Source organism: Etheostoma spectabile, chromosome 6 (genome assembly GCF_008692095.1).
Source record: "Etheostoma spectabile isolate EspeVRDwgs_2016 chromosome 6, UIUC_Espe_1.0, whole genome shotgun sequence".
NCBI lineage: Eukaryota > Metazoa > Chordata > Actinopteri > Perciformes > Percidae > Etheostoma > Etheostoma spectabile.
In genome coordinates this window covers 1340113-1350192 of record NC_045738.1, presented here as the reverse complement: position 1 = coordinate 1350192, position 10080 = coordinate 1340113, and the positions used below count along the sequence as shown (strand labels likewise).

Sequence of the window (10080 nt, the reverse complement as noted above, 5' to 3'; positions counted from 1 at the left end):
TATATATATATATATATACACACACACACTGGTCTCTGCCAGACTCCTCCGTTTGCGTTAATCCTACTGTCTTTCATGCCTCAGTTTTCTGTTGAGCTTACTCTTTCCTATTTAAGTGCCTGCCTAATGAATGTGATGGGATGTACCAATTTCTGCCTGACCAGGAGATGTACGCATTTTCCATTTTGTCCGGACAGTAACATATTTTTGACTTGTTTTAAAAAAAATCTGCAGTCATAAACGCAAGTATAGGGTAGAGATATCAGAATATAAAATAATCCATCTTTTCACAAGCGATCTAAGTTTCTAATCTCTTTACACAGAACGTTCAACAGAAAGTTTGACATTTGTCTCTGAAGTTTTGGATTGACCTTTTTAGTGCAGGTTTCAGCTAACAAGTGCAGTGCAGTGTGGTAAGCCCAAAAACAATATCGCTGTGTAACACTAGCGTCTAGTCTGGACACGGTGTCCTAGGTCACTGTTCCTCACTGGTTGTGTCTCATGGCATTTGCGGGTTCATTTAACTCTGTCTCAGTTACAGGGATCGGGTTCTTCCACAAAGAGACAACGAGAGGTCCTCTCTTTTCTCAAAGCAGACAAATGGAGGCTATTTCAAAGAGACGGAAACCTTAAAAGGAAAGTGTTTTAGCAGAGCCATTATAAAATAACAAAAAGATGCAGTGCTTCAAATACTGTTGGTGTTTTAGTGGAAAACTATTGAGCCACACGCCAAGCTGTGGAGTGCAGTTTAGCGAGCAGTAGGAGCTAAAAGTAGATATGGAAACGCACATTGTTCTGCACGGCTGCTCTACAAAGAGAGGAACACTTGATGAGCTGCTAAAAGAAGAAAGGCACGGGATTAGGTTTTAGGAATGGAGCTGAAAACGGGAGCCAGGAGGAAGCAAAGAAGCTTAAAATTGGTAAAAACACAGGCACGAAGGGTGAGGATGTAGAAGAAGTAATTTAGTTTGGTACTATTAAGAACCCCGAACTCATCTACTTTTCATTTAGGATTTGGCTGAATGCGTACTTTCAGTAGGCCCGATTCATAGTAATGAACCTGCATCTTTTGTTAACCAGTTTTAAGAGCTTAGATTTATGCAATGCTGTCTTTTTATGCCTCCCATAACTTACTGTCACAAGTATTCCCTCCAGTCTACCAGAAAGCTCCCCAACAATATGTTGACGTTGGAATGATGACAAAGGTCATACGCTCCGCTCAGAATTGACCAAGGGGGAACTTAAGTTTCTCCATGATGTCACAGACATGCCACCTTGGAACCCACTGTTTGTCCGCTAGCCAACGGCAACAACTGCACACACACACACACAAGTATGCATGGACACCCGAGTGCAGACACACTCTGTCAAATGACTCAGCTAATTCACATGACAGGAGGGTCAGGAGTCAAATGATTATATGCTGGTGTGCGGAGGCTGATGTTGTTGACAGCGCAGGCTGTTGTCCAACACCTTTCCAGTAGCTTCTTTCCCAAAAGAGACTCTGATCAAGAGTGATCAGAGCCAAATGTACTGTTTATATGTGGTTGTTGGATTCAGCTTCAGAGAGTAATGACCAGTTGGAGCAGCTCCCAATTTGTTCTGGACAGCATTTATTGTTAGGATTACAAGTGCCTTTTCTAAGAATGCAGCATAACACACTCTGTGAAGCAGTGGAACAGAGAGTCTCAGCAGCTGACGGGATGAAATTTATGTTCTTTCTTTCTTTCTTTCTCTCTCTGCTCTAGCTCCTGGAGCTTATCGCCAAATCCCAGCTCCCCTCACTCAGTGGAGTGGCGCAGAAAAACTACATGAATATTCTGGAGAGAGTGGTACAGAAAGGTGAGCCCTGTCGCTCTTCTCCCATTCTTTTAAAGTCGTACTCGACTAGTTTCTCTCCTTTTGGTCTACAGGGTGATTTTCCACTTCACACTCCTGCAACGACACACAAACTCACTAATGGCACCTCATTCGGTCTATTTAGTTTTCTTCATTGTTGGATCAAATGTTAAGTAGACTCCTCGTCTTTTTAATAGACATAAATGCATAAGAATGAGGCCTTGCTGCTCTGTTTGCAGCAATGGGTGAGGAAATGATCCCTAACGCCCTATAAAGAAGGCCGAGGAGTGAATTTAGTGCTTTAATGGCACAGTGAGAAACACTGACAGTCACCAGACGCCTCAGCGAGCCGCAGTGTAAACCAAATGTTCTCTCTGCTAAACAGAGATTCAGGTTGTTTAGGTGGCGTTCTAAAACCTGTTGGCCAAATATAATAAACGTCACAGGAGAAGAGTACAGCCACTCCAAAACATTTGCTTTTAATAATGTGCTTTTTGAATACATATTTCCCTTCTTAGCCGTTTGCGTGGTAGCTGCTAATCTCTCTGTATTACCCAGTCTTTAAAACCTCACTTATAAGTCACGATTGGAGTAATAAATTGAGGTAAATTAATATCTTTTGATTTTCCTCCTCAGTTCTGGATGACCAGCAGAACGTTCGCCCCATCAAAGAGCTACTGCAGACGCTCTATGTCTCCCTGTGTAGTCTGGTTCAGGACATGGGCAAGTCTGTCCTGGTGGGGAACATCAACACCTGGCTGCACCGCATGGAGAACATCCTGCAGTGGCACCAGCAGCTAGACAACATCCAGATCAACAGGGTAAGCATCTGCTCAACAGACAGGGCTGGGAGCCTGATTCAGCAAAGTGCTCTTATGATTAGGTCTGCACAATTAATCATAATTCTATCGCAATATGGACTAGTGCAATATCCAAATCGCAAGGGGTGCAATTATTGTTAAAGGCTAAATACGTGTCAAACCGTTATTAATTAGGATGGTGCTGCAGAGACGCCCCAGCCTACAAATGCTATCCTATAGACAAGACAAAATCTTTGTTTGGTACAGATCCTCGCAAAAATTGCACTATAATCCTTTTCATTTTTTTAAATTATAAAATTTTTTAATGAAATAGGAAATAATGATACAAAAATGATCATTCCCTCCAATTTAGCAAATCTTATTGCAATATCAGTCAAAGTAATCGCAATTAGATATTTTCCTCATATCGTCAGGCCCTACTTATGATGGAAAATTTAGACCTAAATGCTAATGTCCATTATATTCACAACTTTCCTTATGCCTCCTGTTTTCTTCAGCCCACATCTACAGGCCTGACTCTGACCGACCTGCCTGCCAGTCTCCAGTTGAACATCATGCAGCGTCTGACTGATGGCAGGGACCTGGTCAGCCTGGGCCAGGTGTGCCCCGAGCTGGGGGGCCTCACTGAGGACCGGCTGCTGTGGAAGAGACTCTGCCAGTACCACTTCACAGACAGACAGGCATGTAAAAATGAATGAATGGATGGATGATCCCTAAATGCACATAGAAGGAGATTGATGCACTCTTCCTTGCCCTTGCACACATTTGCATACAAGGCAGGTTGTCAGTTTGCTCGTTGTCCTCACAATAACAAGGTCACATACTTGACACCTTAAAAAAACAAGACAACAGAGCTGTCTTTTCGACATACACATCATTAAAATCAAAATACAAGGAGTTCAAGCATCTCTGATAAATGAGACTTGCTAGTGGAAAATAGGAGGCCTTGGTGCACATACTGGCACTACAGCAACCCAGCACCATGCTCAAAAACATGCCCTTGATTAGGAAGACGTTCTCAGGCGTTAATAGTAGGTTACGATGAAGCTTTCCTACAGGTTAAAGTGCTTTTAGATTTAGTTGTCCTATCTATTAATGCTCCATCTTTTACTGTGTGTAGTAGTGAATTGGGATACAAAAGACATTCTCAAGAACGTTGACATTAAAGTAGATATTTCAAAGTATTTTTCTCTCCTCGGGCCCTGTCTTAAAGTCTATTTACCTCTTCTTTAGATCCGGAAGCGCCTGATGGTGTCAGACAAAGGGCAGCTGGAGTGGAAGAAGATGTATTTTAAGCTGAGTCGCTGCTATCCTCACAGAGAGCAATACAGCGACACCCTGCACTTCTGCACACACTGCCACATCCTTTTCTGGAAGGTAGTATTTTTTTTTTTTCTTTCTTCCTCTCCTGTGCACTTGATCAAAGTGGATAAGAAACTCAAATGTCACTGTTAGTAAAGCTGCAACTGATAGTTGTCTTTGTTTCTTTTCCCAGGACACAAACCATCCCTGCACAGCCAACAACCCAGACAGTTGCACCATGTCCCTCTACCCTCAAGACTTTATTAACCTCTTCAACTTCTGATTTCCCCTTCCCCCCCCAAATCCAGATGAACTGACTGTACATACTGTAAATAGAAATGTACAATATTGTTTTTGTTTAATGGCACAATCAATTTCTGGATGTGTTTTTTTTAAGTTGAGGTGTGACGGGAGGGGGTTCAGGCAGTGGGACATTATGCAATCGGTTTCTTTGAAAGGGTACGGAGACCTTTGGGAGAGTTCAGTTGAAAAGCAAGTGAATGTGACAGAGAGGAAAAAGAGATGTAGCAGCCAGTCAGCCTGGCGGATAAAGGGAACATTCAGCTGTCAGAGTTTAGTCTTAGTTCAGTTTTTTTTTTTTTTTTTTTGGAAGCACACCTCCAAAGTAAACACACCTGTTGACCTCAGATGTGTGCACTTGTTTTTTTCCAAATTTGGATTTTTTTTTAAATTTTATATTTATTTTTTGGTTTTCAACCCTTTTAATTCAAGCCTGTTTGAAATTGTGATTTGTTATTTATATTACAAAGCCTGCTCACATGGAGATGCCATGTGTTGAGGTTCAGATGCAATAATATCCTGTGCACTGGGACGGAGATGTAAGTCTGGAGTTGCTGCAGAGATAATGAATGAATGTAAGCAAGTGAGTCGTCATTGATCGTTCGACTGAGTGATGATTCTATATGTTGACACACCAGCGTGTTGTCTATTTTCTTTGTTTTTCACTTTTATAAAGATTTGATATGACTTTTTTTTTTGTTTTTTTAATTGTGTGATGTTTTCTGCTGTGGCTGCTATAGCAACAGCACGGGAGTGCAGTATTACCAAAGATTGTAATCAAAGTCAGTATAAAGATGGCATGTGCCTTTATCACGGAACTTGAAACCGGTACGGCTAAATCCTCATTTGCAATGTTTTCAGATCCTGATGCTGTTTTTGTCAACACGTCTCATTTACAGGAGTGCTAGTTAACATCTGATGCTATGATACCAAAGTTGATTGTCTGAAACATCTTATTTTTTGCTGTAGCCTCCTGCATGATTTTTTGTTGTTTTTTTCAAACACCCAGCTGATTATTTATTGAGATTCTGGCAAGGAATGGGTAGATTTGTATAAAGGTGCACTTTGACCCAAACCTTCCTCTATTACTGCTCAGACAGTGAGGAATGATGTACATGCTATGCAATGCGTTCTGTTTATGTTCTGTTGAATAAATAAATAAAAGAAAATAATCTTACCTCCATCTGTTTTATGTAGTCACCCCATCTTAAGCACACACTGAAGCATTATGTAGGACAATTGTTGGGGAGTAAGAAGCCAGGATCTGGTCGACGGCAAAATTGTGCTCTCTATTGGACAAATGATGAACTGCCCGGTAGTAATTAAAAAACCAGAAATCCTGGTACGGGTACTGTTTGTACTCAGGACATCCTTACAAGAACTACCTATGGTAGATGAGGTTTTCTCTGCCTCAGAGTTTCCATCACTCTTCATACCTGAGTGTTTCTTCCTGGAGCAGAGAAGGGAAACAGTGCTTCGATGATGAAACACTAAGCTGAGGCTTTAATAAAAAACAAACAAATGGCAAATCCCCCTACCACTCGTAATCACTATCTGCAAATACATGTGGATCTCTCCTCATTAGTATTTACTAAGCAGCAGTATAATAACACCAGGTTGCTAAACAGTGAGCTGTCTGATCAACACTATGTTCTAGGCTGTTTGCAGATTATCTTTATTGGCGTTTCATTTGCCTGATAACAGAAAGTTATTTCAAAATTGAGCTCAGCTACAGCTCTGTGTCTGTCCCTCTGCTTCGGTTTCACTCCCCACTGAGTCGGAATTAGTGTCCCGCCCACAACACTATCGGACTATCTTTTACTGTGGATTTATTAAAGCATCTAAACAAAGTTTTTGTCGGAGGTTGTATCACTCCAAAATCTTAATTTTGACTTCAAGATTTTCCTTTTCACTGTAAGTGCATATCGGTTCCAAATATCGGTTAAGGGTTTCATTTACTACTGATAATCGGTATCCGTATCGGCCTTGAAAAACCAGTATGGGTCGATCCCTATTATGCTCAAGCTTCAGAAAGTCATTTCCTCAAACAATTCTTTTAATTTTCAATAGGAGAACAGTTGAAACAAAATGTAAAAAGCAAATGAAACCTTTTTTTCTGCATGACATTCAGACAATACAAGCAATGTAATACTTGACTGCTTGTTACACAATGTTTTTTTTTTAATTAAATAATATTTCTACAAATATGTAAATACTATTCATTTTAACAAAGCAATATGATTTTGCACATACAGTACGTCATTGTAATTGTGTGCATCTTCCTCTGCGGTGTTGCTCCTCAGGGTGTGTAGGGAGCTTTTACAGAGAGGTTCAACATTTGGTAGCATCCTGTGCGTGATTTGGAAAGGCATGAATGAATCAGCTGCCAAAGCAATAATACACAGGCATCGTTTAAGGCCATTGGAAAAAAAGGAATCCTTCTCAGAGAGATTCAATCTACTATTAACTAACCACACTGGTCACAAAAGTTAAACATGCATCTTCCTCTATAACCCAAGTCTAAGGGCATTTTCACATATCTTCTTAAGTTTTTAGGGTATTTGCATATACCTGATCCCCATTTGTTTCATATCAAAAGGTTCAGAACAAACTCAGCTTTCCGTTTAATGACGCCAACATTTCTTCTAGAGCTATGTGTATAGAGATGATTCGGCGATAAAGCTGGACCGCTGATGTTGGCTTTTTGGACGTCCTCAAATCTCTTTTGAAAACAAACCTTAACTTACGATGTGTCGTACAAGTTGTTTCGGTGCTTGACATGAATATAACTTGATAATACTAAATGAATGTCTGAAATGAAATTTTGTAACATCGCTTTTGGGAGAAGAAGTTTTGTCAAACATCGTTTGGACGCGCCGGTGCGTCTTTCGTCCTCAGAGGGGTTAACCAAGTTACAAATCTGCTGGTTTAAGGCAGTAATACCCAGAATGTGTACATCAAAAAGTAGCCCCTGTATTGTTGCCTTGACAGCAGAAAAAGAAGGCAATGTCAGCGGTACATTCCCATCTTTTTTTCTGACATAAACAATATCATTTTTTTGAATTCAGAAAAGCAGCATTAGCAAATGTATAGCCCGCTACTACAGATTTTTCTCATATACCCCTCCTCCCCCCTTTTTTTTTTTTTTACGACTATCATGCAAACATATCATCTACAGTTTGTGCCTTTTGAAACACATAAGCACCAGTAAAAAACTTTCAAATTTAAACTCCTGTAATAGGACTCTCCAGTGTTTGAATTACTTCCAGTTGCCATATATGCTTTCTAAGAATGTGTGTACCTCCTGCGTTCCTCCTCCTCTGCATCTCTTCCACAGTATGCTAAGATATAATCATGAGAGCAACGAAAATGTGTGGTAGTGATATTATATTCGAAGTGAAGTCTCATGATGTTGACAGCAGCACCCTTGAATTGTAGACCTTCGGTTGATTTACAGTACAGCTTGTTTAACACGTGGAGGGAAAAATGTCCTTTTCATCTCACTTGCCTCCATTAGAATAGCTGTCAACGTGTTTTAAAGTACTGAGTTAGCATCGAGCCACAACTGCTAGACTTGGACCCACAACCCTTAAATCCAGCTCTATAACCCTTCAGCTTTGGCAACATTTCACTGTCTGTCTGAGCTTCCAGTACATGGCGATATGAGTACCGACTGCAGAGGATCCGAGACTCTGAGAATCCCCCGGTGGTGTGTGAGGTGTAACGGGGAAAGCAGTTGTCGCTGTAGAACTGCAGTCCTGTGTATGCAAACAAATGAGCTCTGAGCATTATGTGGCACGTGCATGCACACATGGATGCAGTTTTGAGAGAGAACAAATTAATGGCATGCTTATAATGATCTGGTAAGGCTGAAGGTTGCAAAGGAAAAATAAGGAGAAGAGCTACCAGATTTAGCAAATGTCACAGAGGTATGTTCTCTCTTTCAGAGTTCTGAATAATCCACTCAATAGCATCCCAACCCTACAGATCCACACAGAAGAGAAACAGAAGATTAAAGAGGAGAAGAAAAAGTCATACACAGTGATGGACAGCGCTGAAAAATAGTAACTTTTGACAGTAGGTCGCCCTGGAACTGCAGAGACAGTAAAGTCCCAGTTAGAAGGCATGCAAAGACGTCCTCAGCTATGGGTTTCTAACTCGCATCGAAGTTTAGACGACATGCAAAAGATACAATAAGCGTATGATTATAAATGTACTGCTTTGTATTACCAGGATTGTTCCTGCATAGAGGACTCAGGGCGCCCCCAAAGAGGTTATAGCCAGCCCAAAAGGAAAATCAGTGCCAAAATGATAAGAAGTGAGAGATGAAATAGCGTCTACTTCGACTGTGTTTAATAGTAATCTACCAAACAACAGTTGAAAAAGCAGAAGATAAACTTAAATAGGAGTGCTTATATCAGTTTTACTGTCCAGAGTCTGGCAGAGAGTTTAATGGTGGAATTTAAATATTAATATTACTTTTTAAAGCGGTTTTGTTGATTGGCGTTGAACTTCCTCAGGTGTAATCAACATTTTTGTTCATCAAATTGTCAGAAAGAACAGGCAAACGCACATAGATTTCTGTCAAATAAGTTAAAACAGACTCATCGCCTTTAATGTACACGGACCGATCATGCTAAATGTCGTGCGTGGTCCCCCCTCCCCCCCCTTCTGAGCCAGTAAAAACCCTGGTTACCTTCCTGGCGTTGGCCGACATTCTCCTAGCCATCATCCCCTCCAGGTAACTGCTTAGACTCACTCCCTTGACTGTGATGATGGCCTCCTGGGTCAGGACGGTGCTAAGGAGGGAGGGGGGCAGAATGTGATTACTGGAAGACATTAACAAGTAGAATAACACACTTACCTGCATCAAAGTAGGAAACCAGGACAATAGCACACACACTCTGTACCCAGAGATGTTTTCAGAAATGAAATAAAGCAACAAGTACTTACACCTCAGGGTTGTCTGGGTGCGGCCTGTAAAGAAGCCTCTCATCCACTGAAATCAGGTTGGTGAGAGTAATCTGGAAGATAAAATACATTTGGATTTCCTTTGTTATGGAATATTATGATGCAAACACAGTGCACGCCATTGATTTGGAAATAACAATTTCTATTATACTGTACCACGGTGTTTCCTGTAAATCAGGTTTATGTTGGCAGTAGACGGTCTCCGTATTAACTTACATTTGTTGAGCACAGCTCCATCTTTTTCTCCTCTGGGTCCACTATGGAGTGTTCCTTCACGTACGTCTGCGTATGGGTAGTTCCCAGTATCTAAACAACCAAGCAATACACAACACACACACCACACACACACACACACACACACACACACCACACACACACACAACACACCACACACACACACACACACACACACACACCCCACAAACACCACACATTGAGTACAATAAAATCAGTCCAGATTTCACTTGCCTTGTGTATGCACGTAACAGAGCTTTTACAGGACACACTATTGGAATTTTTGCTCTGAAAAACTCAATTTAACAACCGCTGTTGGGATTTTAAATGTTATACGTGCTTAAACATCGTGTGTGATTCGCATTATACAATTATTCATTTAAGCCAAAAGGCCAGAGCATTATTTCAAAATAAATGAAGACATGCATTAAGTTTGTTGTTCATGCATTAAGTTGTTTTGCAATACTCTGTTCTATAACATAAGATGTTATGGTACATTCCGTTATAATCCAGCTCTCCTAAATGTGTCAGAAGCGGAATTGATGATTAGGGTCTGCGTCCTGTGTCTGGTTTCAGTCCCTCTTTACAGCCCAACTGATCTTTTGCTCTGCAA

The 10080-nt window shown here is 40.9% G+C and overlaps 2 protein-coding genes and 1 long non-coding RNA gene across 4 annotated transcripts in view; 1 reads left to right on the top strand and 2 right to left on the bottom strand.

Moving 5' to 3' along the window:
* The window catches only part of fbxo32 (F-box protein 32), a 7712-nt gene extending 2267 nt beyond the window's left edge, over window positions 1-5445 (top strand). The window contains exons 5-9 of the mRNA XM_032517909.1: window positions 1749-1842; window positions 2476-2660; window positions 3158-3340; window positions 3894-4037; window positions 4156-5445. Of these exons, the coding sequence (XP_032373800.1) occupies window positions 1749-1842; window positions 2476-2660; window positions 3158-3340; window positions 3894-4037; window positions 4156-4245 (696 nt within the window). The 3' untranslated portion in view covers window positions 4246-5445. The remainder of the gene's footprint in view (window positions 1-1748; window positions 1843-2475; window positions 2661-3157; window positions 3341-3893; window positions 4038-4155) is intronic.
* LOC116690765 (uncharacterized) lies at window positions 3198-3536 on the bottom strand. The gene is made up of 2 exons (XR_004332364.1): window positions 3404-3536; window positions 3198-3373 (listed from the first exon to the last, which is right to left on the bottom strand). It is a non-coding gene; the product is annotated as an uncharacterized LOC116690765 (long non-coding RNA).
* Window positions 5446-6445: 1000 nt separating the features above from the next.
* Window positions 6446-10080, bottom strand: part of prelid3a (PRELI domain containing 3A) — a 4916-nt gene continuing 1281 nt past the window's right edge. The window contains exons 3-7 of one of the 2 annotated variants that reach the window (XM_032517924.1): window positions 9450-9539; window positions 9216-9286; window positions 8959-9061; window positions 8169-8243; window positions 6446-8020 (exon numbers count right to left, since the gene is read on the bottom strand). In XM_032517924.1, coding sequence (XP_032373815.1) covers window positions 8184-8243; window positions 8959-9061; window positions 9216-9286; window positions 9450-9539 — 324 coding nt within the window. In that variant the 3' untranslated portion in view covers window positions 6446-8020; window positions 8169-8183. The remainder of the gene's footprint in view (window positions 8021-8168; window positions 8244-8958; window positions 9062-9215; window positions 9287-9449; window positions 9540-10080) is intronic. The other variant, XM_032517923.1, reaches the window with a different exon arrangement.